At 45.5% G+C, this 25,434-nt stretch overlaps 1 protein-coding gene across 2 annotated transcripts in view; it reads right to left on the minus strand.

The window, feature by feature from the left end:
- The window catches only part of vps13a (vacuolar protein sorting 13 homolog A), a 645,125-nt gene that overhangs the window by 142,486 nt on the left and 477,205 nt on the right, over positions 1-25,434 (minus strand). For both annotated transcript variants that reach the window (XM_070882697.1, XM_070882688.1), the window contains exons 57-60: positions 24,130-24,211; positions 19,725-19,794; positions 11,230-11,341; positions 9,255-9,368 (exon numbers count right to left, since the gene is read on the minus strand). In XM_070882697.1, the coding sequence (XP_070738798.1) occupies positions 9,255-9,368; positions 11,230-11,341; positions 19,725-19,794; positions 24,130-24,211 (378 nt within the window). The remainder of the gene's footprint in view (positions 1-9,254; positions 9,369-11,229; positions 11,342-19,724; positions 19,795-24,129; positions 24,212-25,434) is intronic.

Genomic DNA, 25,434 nt, shown 5'->3' on the forward strand with positions numbered 1-25,434 from the left:
GCGATTTCTCTGGCGAGAAGTTCAGGTTTTCCGATACATAACTGAAATCAATGCAAGTTAATGGGGAATACCAGCGAAATGTTGCTGTGACAAAACAAGCTGTCTGAGCAGCTAATAAAAATGCATAATTTTCAGACAGCAAAACAAGAAGTGGGTAAACTCCTTCGATTCTAATTTTTTTTAATGTTAAGAGAGAGCAAAACAAAGATTGGGGTTCTCACATGGGGAAAAGGCAAAACTGAAATAAAGATGAAAGATGAACTAAAATATATATATTTTTTAAGTTTCTTAAAAATTTAAGGGGTCAAAATTCGGTACTGCCATTTTTAAGGCGATGTCACCGGTTGAGAGAAAGTTTTAACGCCAGGTGTTAGGCGCAAACCCCAAATGCGAAATTAAGTTTTACCACCTAAAGAGTGGATAGCTGCGTTAAATCATGGCTTTGCGCACTTACCTGGAGGCACTTCGCAGCGTTAATTGGGCCGTTAAGTGTGGGCTCAACATTCAGGCATTAGGCAGCATTTGGAGCTGTGCCACAGACACAGTGGCGCCACCTGGATTCCACTGAGGCATTGATTGGGTGCCTGGCCCCCTCCCCTGCAGGTAACCACTCTTCTGCGTCTGTGCTTTCAGATGATCAACCAGATTCACTGGGGTCTTCCACGGGTGCAAATGATGGCGAGGGCGAAGACGAGGATGAGGAGCAGGAGGACGGCACCTCGTTCGACCTCACGCAGGAAGGTGCACGGTCTGAGAGCGGGGCCAGCAGCGCTGTTGACCAAGGGGTGGTCGGGGAGATGGCGGTGGGTAATGCTCCGAGATCCAGTGGCCTCCAGCAATGTCACGGGGAAAGCGGCCGGGGGCCAGAGTGATGCACAGCAGCATTCTGATGATGAGCCTGATCGAGAGGTTGTTGCAAGACAATCCCTGCAGTTGCACAGCGATCTGCTGGGTGCAATAGCAAGGGTGCCCCAGAGTCTCGATGCACTAGCTGTGAGCATGGAGGAGTCCGCCTCAACTGTTGCTCATGCCTCTCAGCAGCCCGTCGAGCCCATCCTTGGTCGATACCAATGGATGCTGGATGCAAAGAGTGACCATGGGGTCCCAGGCATGGTGGTATGGGCTATGGCTGACGCTGCAGTGGTCATTGAACACCAGCCCGATACTATTGTAGGCCTGCATACTCAAATGTCATCAGTGCGTGGTGTTCTGAGTCAGCTCTCTGGTGTACTGCAGTTGCAGTCACGCTTGATGGAGAGGCAAATAGATCCAATGGATGCACTGACCGCTGCCATCCTGTCTGGGGCCCCATCAGTTCAACGGGGACCTAACCTTGCTGAACCAGGGCAGCAATCTGACCTCACCCAGATTTCTGCAATGGTGCTCTGCCCCGGGGGAGTATCAGCCTGTTGGGCTAGTTGGAACGTGATGTCGTTTCTCAGGACGACATAATTCCGCTTTCATAGTTGCCACTCTCTGCAACCCATCCGCAACAGAATGCTGCCGCGAATGCAGTCCGCAGCTGGGTCTTCCAGAGCCTGACTGGTCAGGGACGTTATACTAGGCCATCATGTGTGGCTGCGGCTCCAAGTCAGCAACCGACTACCAGCCTTGACTCCACTGAGGAAGAGCAGTAGGCGTGGGAGGAGGAGAAGGGAAGGGGCAGTAAAGCACTCTTCAAGACAAAGTAAAGACCTGTGGGAAGGTGGCCACATATGCTGACCTTAAGATATGAGCTTTTACAACTAGTTGCACTTTATGACCACCAAACACTTGCTTGATAGTCAACAGAGATGGGTAGCTTGTTGCAATGTGAGCTCATGTAAATTGCTGCACTTGTTGTTTGGTAGTTGCCAGAGATGGCTACCTTGTAAGCTTGTGAACTGATGTCAATAGTTGCACTTGGATGTCTCAGAGAATGTTTGAAGGGGCTTTGTGGGTATGTTGATGTGTTGGGGATGAAGTTGTTGTCTTGTGCTTGTTTTCAGCCCTCATGATTTATGTTTGCAATAAACCAAGTTTTGATTGTTCACATGATGATGCAGTGATTATTAAAGACGGAAGACTGCAGGGTGGATAGCGATGTGTTTAGTTGGTGCCCAAATGTATAGGCTGGTCATTCGGCACGTCAATACTCATATACTGGAATCGATGAGTGATAAGTCTCTGATGATCAACCCTTCCAGCCGCAGCAGTGTGATGCTGCCTCCTCGATTGAAGCTCCTTGTCTTCCTTCTGATTGTCGTCGTCCTCCTGAGGTGGATCATCCATCCTTGGTGGTAATGGCTGGCCCCTCATAATGGCCAGGTTGTGCAGCATGCAGCAGACAACAGTGAACATGGAGACTCCATCAGGTGAGTACTGGAATGCCCCTCCAGAGTGGTCAAGGCAGCGGAAATGCTGCTTCAGAACCTTGATAGTTTGCTCAATATTGGCCCAGGTTGTGGTATGGCTGGTGTTGTAGCACTTCTCGGCAGGGGTGATGGGATTGCGGAGGATTGTCATCAGCCAGGGGGCCACACCATAAACATTTTCGCACAGTAGCCAGCCATGGCCTTCATGCGGTGGCTGGAAAAGTCGTGGCACAGTGCTCTCCCGCAATATGAAGGCATCATGGCAGCTGCCAGGATATTGGGAATTGACAGCGAGGATCATTCGCCTGTGATCACAGACCTGCTGTACATTGAGGGAGTGGAGTCCCTTGAGATTCCGAAAGACCTTTCCATTGTGAGGCGGAGCCCTCAATACCACATGCGTACAATCAATGGTTCCCTGAACCCTGGGGAAGCCCGCTATTCTGGCAAAGCCACGGAAGCACTCATCCTGGTCTTCCCCGGACATGCTGAACTTGATGGAATTCATTCATTTGCTGTAGAGAGCGCCGGACACCTAAAGAATGCAGCAATGTACTACAAACTGCGAAATGTTGCATTTTTCGCCTACAGGAGACTGGAAGGGGCCGGTAGCATAGAAGTTGAGGGCTACCGTCACTTTCACTGCCACTGACAGTGATGTGCTGGTGCTGATGTCAGCTGTCAGGTATGTCTGCAGAAGGTTGCAAAGCTCCATTACCACTTCTTGCGGAACCTCAGCCTTCTTACGCAGTGCTCCTTAGACATCTCAAGATAAGTGTAATGCGCACGGTAAACCCTGCATCTGTATGGCCTCCTGCCCCGCCATCTGGGGTGTCTCCTCTGGGGAGGATCCACATTTGCCCTGAGCTGTCTGCAGCCGATACCTTTCAAGTCGTCGCCGCAGGACGGCGAGGTGTACGATCACTGCCCCCATAACTTTGCAGAGGTCACAGCGAAATGCAACTTTCACAGTTTTCCGATATGGAACCCAACAATGTGTCCGAGACACTAGTACTCAATCTGACGAGTCAACAGCAGTACGACAGCAACAACCTAATCTCTGCGTGAGCATCAAACACAGCACTGACCAAGACCTCTGAGCCCCAGCTGTATCTTCCTTTTCTTTTTCTTTCTTTTTTATATCAGTAAGTAACTTTTAACATTGTTGTTTCCAATTTAAGTGCATCTAAGGGTTAAGTCATGGCAGGGGAGCTCGGTCACATGATATGCTCCTCCTGTACCACGTGGGAACTCAGGGACACTTCCGGTGTCCCCGACGACTACATCTGCAGGAAGTGTATCCGCCTCCAGCTCCTGACGGACCGCATTGCGGAATTGGAGCTGAGGGTGGATTCACTCTGGAACATCCACGATGCTGAGATGTAGCGAGTTGGTCTTACCGCAGGAGAAGGGTCCACAGCCAGCTAGGGAATGGAAGACCAGCAGGAAGAGTAGTGCAAGGAATGTAGTGCAGGGGTCCCCTGTGGTCATCCCCCTGCAAAACAGATACACTGCTTTGAGTACTGTTGAGGGGGATGATTCATCAGGGGAGGGCAGCAGCAGCCAAGTTCATGGCACCGTGGCTGGCTCTGTTGCACAGGAGGAGAGGAAAAAGAGTGGGAGAGCGATAGTGATAGGGGATTCAATTGTAAGGGGAATAGATAGGCGTTTCTGCGGCCGCAACTGAGACTCCAGGATGGTATGTTGTCTCCCTGGTGCAAGGGTCAAGGATTTCTCGGAGCGGGTGCAGGACATTCTAAAAAGGGAGGGAGAACAGCCAGTTGTCCTGGTGCACATTGGTACCAACGATATAGGTAAACAAAGGGATGAGGTCCTACGAAACGAATTTAAGGAGCTAGGAGCTAAATTAAAAAGTAGGACCTCAAAAGTAGTAATCTCGGGATTGCTACCAGTGCCACGTGCTAGTCAGAGTAGGAATCGCAGGATAGCGCAGATGAATACGTGGCTTGAGCAGTGGTGCAGCAGGGAGGGATTCAAATTCCTGGGGCATTGGAACCGGTTCTGGGGGAGGTGGGACCAGTACAAACCGGACGGTCTGCACCTGGGCAGGACCGGAACCAATGTCCAAGGGGGAGTGTTTGCTAGTACTGTTGGGGAGGAGTTAAACTAATGTGGCAGGGGGATGGGAACCAATGCAGGGAGACAGAGGGAAACAAAAAGGAGACAAAAGCAAAAGACAGAAAGGAGATGAGGAAAAGTGGAGGGCAGAGAAACCCAAGGCAAAGAACAAAAAGGGCCACTGTACAGCAACATTCTAAAAGGACAAAGGGTGTTAAAAAAACAAGCCTGAAGGCTTTGTGTCTTAATGCAAGGAGTATCTGTAATAAGGTGGATGAATTAACTGTGCAAATAGATGTTAACAAATATGATGTGATTGGGGTTACAGAGATGTGGCTCCAGGATGATCAGGGCTGGGAACTCAACCTCCAGGGGTATTCAACATTCAGGAAGGATAAAATAAAAGGAAAAGGAGGTGGGGTAGCATTGCTGGTTAAGGAGGAGATTAATGCAATAGTTAGGAAAGACATTAGCTTGGATGATGTGGAATCTATATGGGTAGAGCTGCAGAACACCAAAGGGCAAAAAACGTTAGTGGGAGTTGTGTACAGACCTCCAAACAGTAGTGGTGATGTTGGGGAGGGCATCAAACAGGAAATTAGGGGTGCATGCAATAAAGGTGCAGCAGTTATAATGGGTGACTTTAATATGCACATAGATTGGGCTAACCAAACTGGAAGCAATACGGTGGAGGAGGATTTCCTGGAGTGCATAAGGGATGGTTTTCTAGATCAATATGTCGAGGAACCAACGAGGGGGGAGGCCATCTTAGACTGGGTGTTGTGAATTGAAAGAGGATTAATTAGTAATCTCGTTGTGCGAGGCCCCTTGGGAAGAGTGACCATAATATGGTGGAATTCTGCATTAGGATGGAGAATGAAACAGTTAATTCAGAGACCATGGTCCAGAACTTAAAGAAGGGTAACTTTGAAGGTATGAGGTGTGAATTGGCTAGGATAGATTGGCGAATGACGGTTAAGGGGTTGACAGTGGATGGGCAATGGCAGACATTTAGAGACCGCATGGATGAACTACAACAATTGTATATTCCTGTCTGGTGTAGAAATAAAAAAGGGAAGGTGGCTCAACCGTGGCTATCAAGGGAAATCAGAGATAGTATTAAAGCCAAGGAAGTGGCATACAAATTGGCCAGAAATAGCAGCGAACCCAGGGACTGGGAGAAATTTAGAACTCAGCAAAGGAGGACAAAGGGTTTGATTAGGGCAGGGAAAATGGAGTATGAGAAGAAGCTTGCAGGGAACATTAAGACGGATTGCAAAAGTTTCTATAGATATGTAAAGAGAAAAAGGTTAGTAAAGACAAACGTAGATCCCCTGCAGTCAGAATCAGGGGAAGTCATAACGGGGAACAAAGAAATGGCAGACCAATTGAACAAGTACTTTGGTTCGGTATTCACTAAGGAGGACACAAACAACCTTCCAGATATAAAAGGGGTCAGAGGGTCTAGTAAGGAGGAGGAACTGAGGGAAATCCTTATTAGTCGGGAAATTGTGTTGGGGAAATTGACGGGATTCAAGGCCGATAAATCCCCAGGGCCTGATGGACTGCATCCCAGAGTACTTAAGGAGGTGGCATTGGAAATAGCGGATGCATTGACAGTCATTTTCCAACATTCCATTGACTCTGGATCAGTTCCTATCGAGTGGAGGGTAGCCAATGTAACCCCACTTTTTAAAAAAGGAGGGAGAGAGAAAACAGAGAATTATAGACCGGTCAGCCTGACCTCAGTAGTGGGTAAAATGATGGAATCAATTATTAAAGATGTCATAGCAGCGTATTTGGAAAGAGGTGACATGATCGGTCCAAGTCAGCATGGATTTGTGAAAGGGAAATCTTGCTTGACAAATCTTCTGGAATTTTGAGAGGATGTTTCCAGTAGAGTGGACAAGGGAGAACCAGTTGATGTGGTATATTTGGACTTTCAGAAGGTTTTCGACAAGGTCCTACACCAGAGATTAATGTGCAAAGTTAAAGCACATGGGATTGGGCGTAGTGTGCTAACATGGATTGAGAACTGGTTGTCAGACAGGAAGCAAAGAGTAGGAGTAAATGGGTACTTTTCAGAATGGCAGGCAGTGACTAGTGGGTTCTGTGCTGGGCCCCAGCTGTTTACATTGTACATTAATGATTTGGACGAGGGGATTAAATGTAGTATCTCCAAATTTGCGGATGACACTAAGTTGGGTGGCAGTGTGAGCTGCGAGGAGGATGCTATGAGGCTGCAGAGCGACTTGGATAGGTTAGGTGAGTGGGCAAATGCATGGCAGATGAAGTATAATGTGGATAAATGTGAGGTTATCCACTTTGGTGGTAAAAACAGAGAGACAGACTATTATCTGAATGGTGACAGATTAGGAAAAGGGGAGGTGCAACGAGACCTGGGTGTCATGGTACATCAGTCATTGAAGGTTGGCATGCAGGTACCACAGGCGGATAAGAGAGCAAATGGCATGTTGGCTTTCATAGCGAGGGGATTTGAGTACAGGGGCAAGGAGGTGTTGCTACAGTTGTACAGGGCCTTGGTGAGGCCACACCTGGGGTATTGTGTACAGTTTTGGTCTCCTAACTTGAGGAAGGACATTCTTACTATTGAGGGAGTGCAGCGAAGGTTCACCAGACTGATTCCCGGGATGGCGGGACTGACCTATCAAGAAAGACTGGATCAACTAGGCTTGTATTCACTGGAGTTCAGAAGAATGAGAGGGGACCTCATGGAAACGTTTAAAATTCTGACAGGTTTAGACAGGTTAGATGCAGGAAGAATGTTCCCAATGTTGGGGAAGTCCAGAACCAGGGGTCACAGTCTAAGGATAAGGGGTAAGCCATTTAGGACCGAGATGAGGAGAAACTTCTTCACCTAGAGAGTGGTGAACCTGTGGAATTCTCTACCACAGAAAGCTGTTGAGGCCAATTCACTAAATATATTCAAAAAGGAGTTAGATGTAGTTCTTACTACTAGGGGGATCAAGGAGTATGGCGAGAAAGCAGGAATGGGGTACTGAAGTTGCATGTTCAGCCATGAACTCATTGAATGGTGGTGCAGGCTAGAAGGGCTGAATGGCCTACTCCTACACCTATTTTCTATGTTTCTATGTTTCTATAAATAATGCCCTGGATTTGTTTCTCCGCCTTGTGCAGTCAAGCGCATCGATGCCAGTCGTTAAGTGAGGTGGCAAAAGTGAATGTGGCGAGAAGGACGCCAAGGAGACGTTGTACACTTACCGGCATCATGATTTCCAAAACGTTAGCTGGCGGTATGTTACATTTTAACGCCCTTAAAAAATGATCACCGAATTTCACGGCAGGCGTCAACAGCACCCAGCGGCAGCAGGAACCGCCGTATGCCTATATAACACCCAACACCAGCATTATCAGCAGGCGTTAGCAACCGAATTTCGACCCCAAAACTGTTGTTAAAATGGATAAATTTAACACCGCACAGAAGTAAAATTAGTTTTTTAGGGCAATAATCTTTGTTTAGCTGTTAGGGGTAACTGGGGCTTTAACAGCTGTCAATACGCTGTTAAAGCTCCAGCTACACCTAAGCCAAAAGGGTCTAACTTTTAATGGGGTATGTAACAGTGGTATTACCGCAGAAGAGCCCAATTTTGCGCCAGTTTCCATGATTTGAGAGATTACACGGATTTCCAGCTTCTGGGTGGGCAGCAGGGGGGTGGGGGGGAGGGGGGAGCGCTAAATCCTGAAGTTGCGCTCAGTTTCAAAAGCATAATGACGTCATCTGCTGCCAGTTTGCTGTCATCAGGACCGCAAACTGCAAGCCATTATTTTCCACATAAAAAGAGTTGGAATGGTGCAGCAACGATTGCAAACATATGTGTTATGCTCCTGCTATTATTTGCTTGTTCTATTTACTGCTTTAAATTAGTTTGGCATTGAAAGCTTCAAATAAGATCCAATGTTAGTATTACTCTGCTACTTCTAGAAAACAACAAACATTCTTTGAGGCATGTGATAGAATAGTAGGTATTTAAAAAGGGTTGGTTGGTTGTTTATCTGCTTTCCCCGAATTGTTACAGAACAACAAATATTTAGATAGTGCCTTCAACGTAATAAAACGTCCCAAGGCGCCTCACAGGAGTGTTATCAAAAAAATTGAGTGGAACGATGTTGAATTTAGGCAGGCTACTCATTTACATATGTAAGGGGCATAATGCCTACGTTCAGCATACACCAAGGATGCCTGAAAATTTGGATGGCTGTCTTTAAGACATTCTTTGGTTTGAGACGTTAGTCCCTGAAATTGGTCCTTATTGTATCTGTTTTGTGCCCATGTTCTACACCATTGTCTTTATACCGGTATTTTCTAAAGTTATGGAAGCGGCTGTTAATTGTCAGGTTACTCATCAATCCCAACAGCCGAACCATGGCTGGACTCAGAGTGGCCAGAAGAGGCCAAGATAAATTTTAAAATTTAACTTTTCTGTGGAATGTGTGTGAGCCAGGAGGTGCAGGAGTGCTTCCACGGGCCCTGCAATGAGTGCCTGAGTTTCTCCAGCCCATGGCATGCCTCCCCCTCCCAGAAACTGCTAACCACCCTGTCCCAAACACACCTCCAGGTAAAATCGACCACATAGTCTTTTGCTCGAATGTGCAAGATCTCTACAAACGCAGAACCGTTTCACCATATTTCACTGTGATGTACTGTTTGAACAAATCATAAGTGAGACTCAACCACATATCTGAAAATATAAAAACTATTAAAAAAAATTTCAAGACTATATATTTAAACAAATATAATCCTATATTACTCTGAGTAAAATTGTTAAAACTTCTACTTACTTTGATAGGAGAAATATGGAAATATTCATATAGACTAACAGGTGAGGTGTCTATGGCAGATTCAGTCAACAGTTCTGTTTGAATATACTCGAGGTCCTTTTTGAATAGTTCCAGCTTAACAAAACACAACGATTCAAACAAATCATATTTTTGGTTTGAACTAAAAATTAGGACTTCATTACTTTAACTAAAGAGCACTTCTTAAAAATCCCAGTATATTGTGGCAATTTGTTGTTGCTTTTAGTTTCTTTCATATTCTAGTTAGATGTTTCGATGTTCAGTATTTGACACACATCACCTAGACATAATGGGGGTAATTTTAATCCCCAAAAATGGGTAGGTTTAGATCAAGCGGAAAGTCAAAATTGTAAAAAATTTCAAACCCAACTCCAAGCCACCCGGTTTTAAAAGAAGCAGGCGTCCAATCCACTCTCCGACTGCGTGCCTCCATTTTAACAAAGTTTCTATTTTTAACTGCTGTCGGCCAGATTACCCTAGCCTCGGGAAATCCAGTATCCAATAGGAGGCGAGAAGTGCTGGATCCATCAAGTATGTGCCTGAACAGCACTGCTTGTGGGCCAGGAGAGGCAAGAGAGTTTCCTCCATGCCCAACAAGATACCTTGTTGAAACAAAAACAGCCTTCACACGATTTGTCCGATTCCCCACCTCTACCATCTCCGAAACCCACCCCACGATCTGTCTGACCCTCCACCTCCAGTTGCAACACCACAGCATCGCCCCCCACCCCCCCCCCCGCCCTCGCGATCTCTCCCTCCCACCACCACGCTGCCTTCCCTGCCCCAAGCCAAACTGTCAATCAGGCTGGCTGTCAGGCGGGAAACCTGGAAGAAAAAAAAAGTGAAAACATGTTTTCTTCTGGGTTTCCTGTCCATAACTCCTACCGCCCCCCCCCCACCCCCCACCGCTCTGAACGTGCGCCTTAGTAATTATTGGGGCCACTGTGTTCAGTCAAACTCCTGTGGGATTGTACACGGGTGGGGTGAGGTGAGGGAGTGGTCGGTTAAATTTTCTTGGGTGGTAGTTCAAAATGGGCAATAGTGAATCAGCTGTCTATTTTACATGCTGATGAAATTATTTTCTAATTAAGTCAATGGAAAAGAAAATCAGATGGGTTGTAAACCGGATTGTCGATTTGCTATTGCCCATTTTCACTAAGCTGAATGAAGACCAGGTGAAGTCTTCAGGTCAAGCAGGGCGAGAGGGCAATTGAACTCTTTGGGGAAGTTGAGGGGAAGGATGCAAGATAACCACCTAAGCCAGTGCAGGAATCAGAACTGATGTAAAACATTGAGGGGCTAAATTTTTGGTTGCTGTTATATAGCAAGGATATCCAGGTATTAGAGGTAGTGTATTAAAGGTTAACCAAACTGATACCTGGCTTAAGGAATCTAAGCTATGAAGAAATGTTGCAGAATGTGAAATTGCTTACCCTGCCAAAGAGAAGGCACAGGGGAGATATTGTCAAGGTATTCAACACTCAGAGAATAGATAAACTGAACCACAATAATGTGTTTTAAGTTTGCTACAAACTCTAATCAAGAACCAGCAGACACAGGCTCAAACATGGAAGAGGGACCATGCCCAAACAGTTTAGATTGAACATCTTTAGGAAGAGCATAGTGAATATATGGAAGGGACTGCTCAGGAAGGACATGGAGGCAGATAGTGTGGAAAAAAAACTGAAGGAAGAATTGGATAGATATCGAAAGGAGTGGTGATTGAGAGGCATTAGTTTTTTAGGACTGGCCAGATAGACTGAGTCTTCTCCACTCCTGTACTTTCTTTTGTGCAACCCCAAATTTACTACCCAAACAAAATGTCGGTTATCTGAATGGGATTTTTGAAATTACCACCAATATCTTGCAGGAGAAGTAAAAGGGACATTAAAGTAAACATAACGTATACAATCTATTTTGTTATTAATACTGAGGTTATATATGTTTGTTTTTTTACCTTTTGTTCCGCAAGAACAGCATCTGTTGATTGGGTGAAGAATTCCATCAAGGCATAAAGAAAACCAAGATCTAACTTTAGATCCATTTCTTGAATTAGGACCTTAAAATACCTGGCACAAATATTTAACATATCTTTGAGAAAAATGTAATTAAGATTAATTTCCAGTTCAAGTCAACATGTAGCTGATTGTTCTAAAATAGTTGATCAACCGTAGTCTCACTCAAGACAAAAGTAAAAATAAATGACTCTTGCTATAGCTGTCTCACTGCTCGTGTCCCACTCTCTAATTTTGTCTAGCTCTCCATTCATCAATCACTTTTTCTGTTGCTCTGTATGGCTTTCTCTTATTGCCACACCTCTATTTCTTATTGTTATTTTTTTGTTATTCTTTTTTTCTCCCTTATGCCACTCACTATTGCTTAGAATTTCTGCTATCTTTGTACAAATCCCACACTACTTGTATGCTTCTAACATGTGTTGCTTCACTGAAGGAATAAATAAGCCAGGAGCTGTATACTTGAGAGGAACTGGCAGTGGTGTAATCAGGGTAGAGGAGACATCTGAGAAAGGAGTGGTGGTGATGGTTGGGGGGTGGGGGGGGGGGGGGGGGGAGTAAGGACCATGCCCTGGACTGGATTTTACAGAGAGTGTGATCTTCTTATTGCTGTCCAAATGGTAGAACCACTGTTTGCTGGGGTTTGGTGGTTAGGAGGATGGTGGTAAATATACTCATTGATTTTCAAGTTGTTTCATCACTATATTGCTTATGAGAAGCTCTTGGTAACTTATGTCTGTCTAAAAGGGGCCAAACTTTCATTTGTCTGTTGTCTAATCAGAAACCAGTGACTATTCTTCTGGTCAGAGGTGCAGGGATGTAAATTGGGGCAATGTGGGATCGAGATGGCTTCAAGATGAGGACATGGTTGATTAATGGTCCTGCAATCTGGCTCATGAACTGAAACTGGAGGAGTGAAACCATTATTGGGGCCCGAGATTCTTCTCACATCATAAAAACATAGAAATTTGCAGCACAGAAGGTGACCATTTTGACCCATCGTGTCCGTGCTGGCCAACAAAGAGCTATCCAGCCTAATCCCACTTTCCAGCTCTTGGTCCATAACCTGTAGGTCACGGCACTTCAAGTGAACATCCAAGCACTTTTTAAATATGGTGAGGGTTTCTGCCGCTACCCCACCCTTTCAGGCAGTGAGTTCCAGACCCGCATGACCCTCTGGGTGAAAAACTTTCCCCTCAAATCCCCTCTAAACTTCCTACCAATTACTTTAAATCTATGTCCCCGGTTGTTGGACCCTCTGCTAAAAGAAATACATCCATCCTATCCACTCTATCTAGGCCCTTCATCATTTTAAACACCTCAATAAGGTTTCCTCTCAGTCTCCTCTGTTCCAAAGAAAGCAAACCCAGCCTATCCAATCTTTCCTCATAGCGAAGATTCTCCAGTCCAGGTAACATCCTCATAAATCTCCTCTGCACCTTCTCTAGTGCAATCACATCTTTCCTGTAATGTGGTGACCAGAACTACACGCAGTTCTCTAGTTGTGGCCTAACTAGCGTTTTATACAGTTCAAGCATAACCTCCCTGCTCTTGTATTCTATGCCTCAGCTAATAAAGGCAAGTATTCCATATGTCTTCTTAACCACCTTATCTATCTAGCCTGCTACCTTCACTTGGTTTTAGCAAGGCTTGGTTTTATGAAAGGGAAATCACGTTTGACAAATTTGCTGGAGTTCTTTGAGGATGTAACAAGCAGAGTGGATTACGAGGAACCAGTGGATGTGGTGTGTTTGGATTTTCAGAAGGCATTTGACAATGAGCCACATAAAAGGTTACTGCACAAGATAAAAGTTCACGGGGTTGGGGGTAATATATTATAGCATGGATAGAGGATTGGCGAACGAACAGAAAACAGTCAGGATAAATAGGTCATTTTCCAGTTGGCAAACAGTAACTAGTGGGATGCCACAGGGATCGGTGCTGGGGCCTCAACTATTTACAATCTATATTTGTGTGTGAGAGAGAGTGTGTGCATGTGAGAGAGCGAGCGTGTGCGTGTGAGAGAGAGAGAGAGAGCACGTGTGAGAGAGAGCAAACGTGTGAGAGCGAGAGCGAGCGTGGGAGAGCGAGCGCGAGAGACCATGTGAGAGAGAGAGCACGTGAGTGAGAGAGAGCAAGCGCGAGAGAGAGAGAGAGAGAGAGAGAGAGAGAGAGAGAGAGCGCGAGAGAGAGAGAATGTGCGTGAGGGAGTGTGTGAGAGTGAGAGAGAGAGAGATTGGGCCCAAGTTTCGAGCCGCGCCTAGAACGGCGCAGTCCCGACCTGGACACCCGTTTTTCGCGCCACAAAGTGCGCGTAAAAAAACCCTCCAGATTCTCCACCTCTCTGCAGGTCCTCTGGCCCTCGGCGCAGCACAGCAGGAGCTGTAGGGGGCGGAGCCAGGCCCCTGCGCCGAAAACAGTGCCAGGACCTCTGCACATGCGCGCTACAGTGGGCGCGCAAGTGCAGTAGCTCCAGGCGCCCAAAACTGTGTGGGAGGGGCCCGAAGCACGCAGCCCCGAGAGCCCTGGCCGAATGGCCTCACTGGGGCTGCGTGAATAAGGCTCCTCCCACAGCCAGCTCCTGCTTCCTCCCGACCCGACTCGACTCCCGCTTCCCGCCTCCGGACCGGACCCGACACCCGCTCCCCCCACCCCCCCGGACCGGACCCGACACCCGCTCCCCCCACCTCCGGACCAGACCCGACACCCGCTCCCCCGCCCCCCCAATCTCCTTCCCCCTCCCCCAATCTCGTTCCCCGCCCCCCCAATCTCCTTCTCACCCCACCCCCCGGACCAGACCCGACACCCGCTCCCCCACCCCCCCCCCCCCCCACCTCCAGACTGGATCCGACCTGACCTCCCTCTCCCTCCCCCCGACCCGAACCGAACCGACCTCCCTCCCACCACCCCCCCGACCCGACCCAATGCCACCTATCTGTAAATCTGGTGCTGGGGACGGGCCCTGTCCAAAGTCTCGGGCCCGGCCCATTCAGCCTCCCTCCCCCTTCTCCTTCCCCCCCACCACCCCAAATCTCCTTCCCCCCACCCTATCTCCTTTCCCCCCTTTCCCCCCCATCTCCTTTCTGCCCCGCTCCCCCCTTCTCCCCCCCTACTCCCCCTTCCCTCCCTCTGCTGCCCCCCTCTACCCACCTCCTCTCGCTGTCAGAAACACAGACACTGACAAACAGAGAATGAGACACACACAGACAGACAGAGAGATAGAGACACTGACAGTGACACACTGAGGGGGGCATCCCAGCACGCTATTGGAGGGCTCCCGGGGCTGCAGTCGGTAAGTAGAAAATGTTTTATTTATTGATTTTTAAATTTTTTTTATTATTTTTATTAATTTTTTTTGATTGATTTATTGGTTGATTTATTGATGTATTTATCATTTATTATTGATGATGGCTCTTTATTTTTGTAAAACTGAAGTGTTTAATGTTTGTAAACTTCCCTTTAAACACCCCCCCCCCATCATTCCCTACGCCTGATTTGTAACCTACGCCTGATTCTCTAAAGTATAGACAAGGTTTTTTCGAGCGTACAAAAATCTTCACTTACTCCATTCTAAGTTAGTTTGGAGTAAGTTTTCACTCACGAAACTTTGAAATCAGGCGTAAGTGGCCGGACACGCCCCCTTTTGAAAAAAAAATTCTGTTCCAAAGTGAAACTGTTCTAACTGACTAGAACTGGAGCAAACTAAATAACGAGAATTCCGATTTCTAAGATACTCCGTTCTACACCAGTTGCTCCTAAAAATCAGGAGCAAATCATGTGGAAACTTGGGGCCATTGTGTGTGAGAAAGTGAGAGAGAGTAAGAGAGGGATCGGTGCTGGGTCCTCAACTATTTACAATCTATATTAATGACTTGGATGAAGGGACCGAGTGTAATGTAGCCAAGTTTGCTGATGATACAAAGATGGGGGGAAAGCAAGTTGTGAGGAGGATACAAAAAATCTGCGAAGGGATATAAACAGGCTAAGTGAATGGTCAAAAATTTGGCAGATGGAGTATAATGTGGGAAAGTGTGAGGTTATCCACTTCGGCAGAAAAAATAAAAAAGCAAATTATTATTTAAATGGAGAAAAATTACAAAATGTTACAGTACAGAGGGACTTGCTGGTCCTTGTGCATGAAACACAAACAGTTAGTATGCAGGTAGAGCAGGTAATCAGGAAGGCAAATGGAATGTTGGCCTTTATTGCAAGGGAGATGAAGTATAACAGCAGAGAAGTCCTGCTACAATTGTACAGGGTATTGGTAAAGCCACACCTAGAGTACTGCGTAGTTTTGGTCTCCTTATTTAAGGAGAGATATACTTGCATTGGAGGCAGTTCAGAGAAGGTTCACTAGGTTGATTCCTGAGATGAAGGGCTTGACTTATGAAGAAAGGTTGAGCAGGTTGGGCCTGTACTCATCGGAGTTCAGAAGAATGAGAGGTGATCTTATTGAAACATATAAGATAATGATGGGGGCTCAACAAGGTAGATGCAGAGAGGATGTTTCCACTCATGGGGGAATCTAGAACTAAGAGACATAGTTTCAGAATAAGGGGTCGCCCATTTAAAACTGAGATGAGGAGGAATATCTTCTCTCAGTGGGTCATAAATCTGTGGAATTCTCTGCCCGAGAGAGCTGTGGCGGCTGGGTCATTGAATATATTTAAGGCAGAGATAGACAGATTTTTGAGCGATAGGGGAGTAAAGGGTGATGGAGAGCAGGCAGGGAAGTGGAGCTGAGCTCATGATCAGATCAGCCATGATCTTTTTGAATGTCGGAGCAGGCTCGAGGGGCCAAATAGAAACATAGAAAATCACAGCACAGAAGGAGGCCATTCCAGCCCATCGTGTCGGTGCCGGCCGTCAAAGTGTCACTCGGCCCTTGGTCAGCAGCCCTAAAGATTACATATAAACCTATGTACAATGACGGAAAGACAAAGAGCACCCAGCCAATCAATCCGCCTCACCACAACTGCGACACCTCTTATACTAAAACATTCTAGACTCCACCCCAACCAGAGCCATTTGATCTCCTGGGAGAGGCAAAAACCAGATAAAAACCCAGGCCAATTTTGGGAGAAAAAAATCTGGGAAAATTCCTCTCCGATCCATCCAGGCGATTGAAACTAGTCCAGGAGATCACCCTGGCCATATTCTATTCCCTGCAGTGCTTACCATTATATCTGCTCCATGCAACAAAAGGTCATCCAGTCTAATCCCAATTAGCAGCTCTAGGTCCGTAACCCTGCAGGTTACTGCACTTTAAGTGGCCTGCTCCATGTTCTTATGTTCTTATGTTCAGGGATCTGTGGACATGCACTCAAGCCCCTTTGTTCCTCTACATTTCTCAGTGCCCTACCATATAATGTGTATTCCCTTGCCTTTTTAGCCCTCCCAAAATGCATTATCTCACACTTCTCCGAATTGAATTCCATTTGCCACTGTTCTGCCCACTTCATTGATATCTTCCTGCAGTCTACAGCTGTCTTCTTCATTATCAACCACACAGCCAATTTTTGTATCATCTATAAACTTATCATACCCCCTCCATTCAAGTCTAAATCATTGATATATACCATGAAAAGCAAGGGATCTAGTACTGAGCCCTGCAAAACTCCACTGGAAACAGCCTTCCAGTCTCAAAAACACCCATCAACTATGACCCTTTGATTTCTGCCTCTGAGCCATTTTTGGATCAAACTTGCCATTTTGCTTTGGATCCCATGGGCTTTTATTTTCGTGACTGATGTTGGGGAAGTCCAGAACCAGGGGTCACAGTCTAAGGATAAGGGGTAAGCCATTTAGGACTGCGATGAGGAGAAACTTCTTCACTCAGAGAGTTGTGAACTTGTGGAATTCTCTACCGCAGAGAGTTGTTGATGCCAGTTCGTTAGATATATTCAAGAGGGAGTTAGATATGGCCCTTACGGCTAAAGGGATCAAGGGGTATGGAGAGAAAGCAGGAAAGGGGTACTGAGGTGAATGATCAGCCATGATCTTATTGAATGGTGGTGCAGGCTCAATGGGCCGAATAGCCTACTCCTGCACCTATTTTCTATGTGACCAGTCTGCCATGTGGGACCTTATCAAAAGACTTGCTAAAATCCTTATACACTACATCAAACGCACTACCCTCATCAACCCTGATGTTACCTCCTCAACAAATTCAATCAAGTTAGTCAGACACGACCTTCCCATAACAAATCCATGCTGACTGTCCTTGATTAATCTGTGTCTTTCTAAATGAAGATTTATCCTGTCCCTCAGAGTTTTTTCCAATCATTTTCCCACCACCGAAGGTAGGCTGACTGGCTTGTAATTACTTGCTCTATCCCTTTCTCACTTTTTAAACAAGGGTACAACGTTAGCAGTCCTCTAGTCCTCCGGCACCACACCTGTAAGCCAGAGAGGATTGGAAAATGATGGTCAGAGCCTCTGCTATTTCCTCTTTTGCTTCTCTTAACAGCCTGGGATACATTTCATTCGAGCCTGGGGAGTTATCCACTTTCAAAGCTGCTAAACCCCCTAATACTTCCTCTCTCACTATGTTTACTTCCTCTCTCACTATGTTTGTTTCCTCTAATATTTCACACTCCTCCTCCCTGATTACAATGTCTGCATTGCCCCTCTCTTTTGTGAAAACAGACACAAAGTATTGATTAAGAACCCAATTCATAATTCACTTGGCTCCAGATAATCTTGCATAGCCAATGTCCCAGTGGATACAGTGATCATTGCTAAACAATCAACAAGAAGCTTACTACTGTTCTGTGGTGACAGGCAGTGTCATTTTATCTGGTTAAATTCCAATATCCCTATGCACATTTGTGAGCCCCTAAACCTTGGCACTGCATCTAAGCCCCGAACTTGGGTAAATGGGCTGTGTTTTTACAGGTGTGCACTTCATATATAGCACAAAAACATACCTGAGTAGATTCCTCCAGCTTGGAGACTGTTTCCATACCAGGCACCAGGTTGACCAAAAAACCCTCAAGAAAGACTATTGATCTTGTGATAGGAAGAAAGGCTTGGAGAGAGTATTGGGTTTGGGCTAGAAAAGGAACAGGGGTTGAGAAGGAGCAGAGAGGTCATGGGTGCTGAGGCTGGGAGGAAGTGTGGAGATCTGGGAGTAGAATGTAAATTCATCTTATCGTGGGGCTAAGAGTGAGAAGGGCTGAATGGAGAATTAAGAGGATCCAGTGGCAGTGCACCTGTCACTGCAGGTCCCCATCAGCTTGCCTTAGTTGGCAATGCACTTGCCTCAGATCGAAAGGCCAAGGGTTCAAGTCTCATTCCAGGATATGAGCATATAATTTAGGATGACACTGAAAGAGTGCTGAGATATGGAAAGAACTGTCTTTGAGGTGAGATCTTAAGCTGAGGCCTTGCCTGAGCGTGATAATGGACAATCTCATAATACTACTTGAGGAGCAAACATTTCTCTCCCAAAAAATGGATGAACTGCTGATTATCATTTGCTGTTGGTGCGTCCTTGCTATGAGCAAATTGGCCTCACAACTACATTTGAAAAACAAATTATGGTTGTGAAGTGCACAGAGATGTCTTCAGCACATGATAACGTGCAATATGAATGAAAGTTTTTACTTCCTAAATGGGAAGGTACTAGTATCTCTGGGCAGGTGAGCTTCAGCAGAAGCTGATGGGAGCACATGCATTTTCAGAGCAGGAAGCAGTTGTTTTTGAATTATCATTTTAGAAAAAAGCAACGTCAAATAGAAATAAGGTAAAAAAAATGTTTTCATAAATTGAATTCGTAACAGTGATTCGACTGTGTAAGGGAAGAGAATGTATGCAAAACTAAGTTTTATTAACATAGGCATAAATAAAAATCATAACCCCATATTTCTCATATTTTAGAAAAACATAAAAATAAAAATGTGACAAATTTTATATCAAATTCCCTTATAATTGATGTATTTATTAAGATGCATCTTTTTTATTCAACACACCTACCAGAATGAACTTTAAAAATATTTATTTCTCTAAAAGCTCAAGTAAATTCAATGTTTTCATAATACTGTACTTTAAATCAGTCAACTTTAAATTTTGATCACAGTTTGTATTAGTAACTTGGTTTAACAGTTCAAATACTGAAGAGCTTGGTGCACTTGAATTCAAACTTATGTCAGAGAGTCAAATGGCAGCATATATTCATGAAGAAATCCACAAGCAGAACATCATATTCTCCTGGCTATAGGATATGTAGTATTAACATTTATTTATAACCTTCAATATATTTCTACTTTTTAATCTTGGCACAAAAACAAGTCTTGAAATGGTTTGTTCAAAATTATTTTGTACAATAAGAGGAACTAAAGTTCTCACAAGGAATAACATCGTTAATGGTTAAGTTTAACAATTATGTTAATACCATCTAATTGTTGACAAGATCAATTTCATGTTTAAGACTTACCTGAAACGAGATATTTCAGACTGCCCTGCAAACCTTGTGATAATACTGACATCGGCAAAAGGCTTTGGTGCTATCAAAAAATAAAAAGTTAACAAAAACTGTTTATTGATCTTAGAAGTACTCAAGTATAGAACTGGTTTAATTTTCTGTTCTGTATTTAAAATTCACCAAATATTACTTTGACCCAAGAGTTCATATTTTAAAATGACGCAATACACAAAAGCACTCAAAAAAGAGATTCCATCTCGTGATGCACATAACTTAAAATTACAATTAAAGGACACAAGTAAAATATACCTTTCATTACAAAATCCCACTGTCCAGCCTTTGGCCCTCCATTCACCACGACACTTCTGCAACAACTGATCTGCTCAACCAAACCCTCACCACCACCTTTGATGCCTTAGTCCCTTTTAAAATAATTACTCTCTCTCTCACCCTGGCCGTTCCCCCTGGAATGGCCCTCATCTTCGCTCCCGTAACTCGAATGGTGGACAACTGGTTCTGGAATGCAAAGATAAACTCTGGTACAAAAGCAAAATACTGCGGATGCTGGAATGATTAACCCTGCAAAGCCACACTCAACCTCATCCTGCTGTGCCACTCATCACAAGATAAACCCTGGCTTCTATTCTCCACTGCTAACCATCTTCTTTAACCCTTCACCCCTGACTCCTACACTCTTACCTCTGACAACAAGGCCGCAATTTCGCCTACCGAGGTGGGCAAGATCCGTAGCGTGTTCCCAGCCCGCTGCCTGCTCCAGCTCACTCTGTACAAGTGATTTTACGGTGATCGGGCTTGTTAAGCCCGTTCAGCGAGATTCCCGGCCAATTAAAAGGAAACAGGTCTGATGATGTCATTTGATGATGCGTCAGCTGGTTTCCTTAAAGGGACTATGTCAACATTGATTTTAACAGTTGTGCTGTCAGTGTTTCTACAGCATTGAGATGCTGCAAACACTGACAAGCACTGTACAGAGGTGCACGGCTGCACCCTGGCTCTCCGATGACTCCCTCCATATACTTAAGGATGGAGTCACAACACGTTCTCTTCCCTTCCAATGGGCAGGAGACCTCCCCAGGAGACCAACGCAGCCTGGTTGCACAGGAGGGCACAAGCAGAGAGGTTGTCAGGAGGACCTGGCTGCAGTGGCGCAAACCTTTCAATGATCTCAGTAGATCACAAAACGTTACTGCAAAGCCACACTCAACTGCAAAGCCACACTCAACCTCATCCTGCTGTGCCACTCATCACATCTCCATCACTCTGCCTTGCCTTCCCTACCCTACTCCTGCACGTCCTTATTCACACCAACTTACCTTGCACCTCCATCTATCCCTCTATCTTAATCAATGTGATCACTTCCCCATCTCACTAGCCACCCCTCACACTCACCGTCATCCTCGTCCAATCATACCAACTAACAACACACAGGGCACTTGGATCTTTTAGCCAATGTTCATGTAAAGTTTCAACATTGAAACCTTTATTTTCACCATTTTGCATTCTTGGGCAGATTTGTGTGCACCTTTGGAAGTGGCTTAGTGAGTTGCAGTGCATGGTGAGACATAACTGTTCCCCCTGCAATGGTGATGAGTGTGAAAGGAATGGCTTGGGCATTGTAGGGATGCTTTATGGCTCTGCTGTGGGGTGGTGCCAACCTGGCTCATCATGTGGCGGAGAAAGTTGGTGTTGTTGTTGGTGCTGCAGGTGTGCCTGGTGATGCTGGTGTTGGGGTTGATCGTGGTGAGATTCCGAGGACCAAGGTGAGATTTTGTCAAGAGCACCGATGCTGATGGATTAGCTGGCAGTTGAGGTAGAGATGAGAGAAGCGATCTGTCAATGGTGAGAGAGGTTGTTCCAAGGAGGTGACAGTGGTTAGAGAGTTTACTCCATACACTTCCAAACTGTATAGTGCTCAAATGTGTCTTACAAATCCTTGAGGCTCCAGCTTCTGAGATTGGAAAGTGAACTGCTGTGAAATGGTAGATTTTACACCACATTTACAGCTGTCAACTATTCAGAAGAATGGACACTAATGAAACACCCGACCTACTTACCTGACGTGATCCCTGAGCACAGTGAACCTTGTCAAAAAGCTGGAAAAATGGTAAGTACAGCACAAAATGGTTTAATTGCCCTTTAGCAACCTCTTAATAATCCAATTTGTCTCCCCCGCCACTTGGTGTCGGGTCTGTTCAGCGCTGACAGACCCGACCCCTGGGAGACTAGCTTAGAGGCGGGTTGACAGCGGGCTCCCGACCCTCTGTCAATCATTTCAATTTTGACAGCTGACTCCATCACCGATCTCGTCCTCAGCGCCGGTAAATTTCTAGCCCAAGTGTGAGGAGATCATGGAATTCTTTGCCACTAAGATTGAGACCATCCGTCCAGCTGCCTTTGCCACTTTCCTTCCTCCCCTAACCCACTGTGCCAAACTTCCTCTAAGATTCTCCCATGCCCTAGCCCTGAACTCGCATCTTTCTCCAGTTTGTCTCCAATCTCCCTTCATGACCTCACCGTGCTCATCTTGTCCATGAGACCCACTTCCTGCTCTCTCGACTCTATTCCCACCAAACTGTTAACCACCCAACTTCCTTTTCTGGCTCCCATGTTAGCTGACATTGTTAACGATTCTCTCTCCACATGTACTGTCCCCCTCTCCCTCAAATCTGCCGTGATCACCACTCTCCTCAAAAAAACAACCCTTCACCACTCCATCTCTGCAGACTACCACCCCATTTCCAACCTCCCTGTTCTCTACAAAAACCTTGAATGTGTTGTCTCCTCCCAAATTCGTGCCCAGCTTTCCTGCAATTCCATGTTTGAATCCCTCCAATCAGGTTTCCGCCCCTCCCACAGTACCAAAACGGTGCTCAAAGTCACAAATGACATCCTTTGTGACTGTGACAAAGGTAAACTATACCTCCTCATCGTTCTTGACTTATCTGCAGGCTTTGACACGGTTGACCACTCTATCCTTCTCCAACGTCGTCCAGCTGGGTGGGACTGCACTCGCCTGGTTCCATTCTTCTCTATCTAATCGTAGCCAGAGAATCACCTGCAATGGCTTCTCTTCCTGCTCCCGCATCGTTACCTCTGATATCCCCCAAGGATCTATCTTTGGCCCCTTCCTATTTCTCATCTACATGATGCCCATTGGTGACATCATCATAAAACACAGCGTCAGTTTCCACAGGTGCGTTGATGACACCTAGCTCTACCTCACCACCACTTCTCTCGACTGATCCATGGTTTCTAAATTGTCAGACTGCTTGTCCCCATCCTGTTCTGGATGAGCAAAAATGTTCTCAAAATAAATATTGGGAAGACCGAAGCCATTGTTTTTGGTCTCCGCCACAAACTCCGTTCCTGAGCCACCAATTCCATCCCTCTCCCTAACATTTATCTGAGGCTGAACCAGACTGTTCGCAACCTTGATGTCATAATTGACCCCAAAATGAGCTTCCAACCACATATCCGTGGCATAACTAAGATCACCTATTTCCATCTCTGTAACATCGCTCGTCCTTGCCCTTGCCTCAGCTCATCCCCTGCTGAAGCCCTCATCCATGCCTTTGTTACCTCTAGACTTGACTATTCCAAAGCACCCCTAGCTAGACTCCCAAGTTCTACCCTACATAAACTTGAGGCCACCCAAAACTCGGCAACCCCTATCCAAACTCGCATCAAGTCCCGTTCACCCATCACCCCTGTGCTCGCTGACCTACATTGGCTAACAGTTAAGCAACACCTCAATTTCAAAATTGTCATCCTTGTTTTCAAATGGCCTCACCCCTCCCTATCTCTGTAATCTCCTTCAGTGACACAACCACCCCCTTCCCTACCCCCACCATCACCACCCCGATGTCTGCGCTCCTCTAATTCTGCCGTCTTGAGCATCCCTGATTATAATCGCTCAACCATTGGTGCCTTCTGTTGCCTAGGCCCTAAGATCTGGAATTTCCTACCTAAACCTCTCTGCCTCTGTACCTCTCTTTCCTCCTTTAAGATGCTCCTTAAAACCTACCTCTTTGACCAAGCTTTTGATCATCTGCCCTAATTTCTCCTTATATGGCTCAATGTCAAATTTTTTGCCTTATAATACTCCTATGAAGCACCTTGGGATGTTTCACTACATTAAAACCGCTATGTAAATACATGTTGTTATTATTATTATAAGTGGAAGTTCAGTATATTCAAGTCCCACTAGCCTCAGTATAGTCTACTTTATAAAGTTTGCTTTAAACTGCAGAGCGCTTAACCATTTAATAGGACAATTACAAAATGCTAATAAATATCCAAACAAATCTGAAAACACTTGTTCAGTCCATTTACAGTAAATATCACATTTAATAGTTTCTTCATCCCATAATTTACCAGTAAATTATATAAAACCAACCTGAATCCATGGTGATGGACTTTGGGGGGATAATGGGATAAAATGGAAAAGGAAAGATGGCTCCGGAAAGCTGGTTTTGAATCTGAGATTAAAAACAAAAATAAAGCTGCATTTAGTTAGAAAATAATAAATCCTTTAACTATGTTTCAGAATTAATGCCTGCGGTCTAGGTTTCTAAGGCCTCGTGAAACCCGGCAGCTGAAGAGTGGGTATGTGTCTTTCGAGCACTGCTTGTGGACCAGAAGGAGCAGGTGGCTTCTGCCTGGCCCCTCAAAGAAACCGGGTAATGTCCCTGCGATTGGACCCTCGTGATCAGCCGTCCCTTCCCACGATTGCCCCATCCCACCGATCTCTCCAGGATGATGTCCCCCCACCACCGACCGATCTCGCCACCATCTCCCGACACCCATGTCCCACACGACCCACAATCTTTCCCTTACTCCCTCCTCTGCACTTCCTGGCTGCAGCCTGGTGCCATACACTTTTCTGCCCGACTGTTGCCAGGAAACTGAATCCAAAAATTTAAATTAGAGCTTGCTGTTAAATTGGACAAAACCTCCGGGAGCCCATATTTCTGGGTTTCCTGGTCGCTTCATCTCCCATACTCCCTTGCTCACTCTCCACAAATATCGGGGCCTCTATGTCTCACATACCATATTTTATTTCTTTAACTTCCTTCATTGTGTCTCATACTTATAGAGGACGAGCACTTTGAGGTTTGCGAGTCCATCACCTGTCTCCAAATCTGCCATTTAACTATCTTTCACTTAAGTACTTTACAGGCAATTCTATTTATTTTCCTAGACACATGTTTGTATTTTTTCTCCTCCCTCTTCTGTTGCTTTTTAAATGCTGTTCATCGGTAATATCTTCCTGTTCTGACAAAGGGTCCACACACTCAAATCTGTTTTCTTCAGAGATGATTTCTGATCTGATTAATGTTTTCAGCATTTTTTGTTTTCATTTTATAAGACTGTTGATGACCCGGATTTTGCAATAGAAATAAGCCTCATCGTTATTATAGAGTAAATCGGACAGCAACTTCCAGCGTCCACACATGCGCAGTTAAGCACAGTTAAATGCAGAAATCAGGAAGTTGCTGTCCGAGATACCCTGCTCCTATGCGAGCTTTGCAACACTGGTACCTCGTCAAGAGATTTGTCATTCAAATACATGCAATCGAGTGAAGCTGCTGTACATACCCACTCGAAACCCACTAAACATACCAGAAAAAGTTAGGGCTGGTGCATTCAGGTGTAAGTGAATTTTTTAACCCCGTAAGTCTTAATTATTGCCAAACAACCT

The sequence above is a fragment of the Pristiophorus japonicus genome, chromosome 1 (assembly GCF_044704955.1).
Source record: "Pristiophorus japonicus isolate sPriJap1 chromosome 1, sPriJap1.hap1, whole genome shotgun sequence".
Classification (NCBI taxonomy): domain Eukaryota; kingdom Metazoa; phylum Chordata; class Chondrichthyes; family Pristiophoridae; genus Pristiophorus; species Pristiophorus japonicus.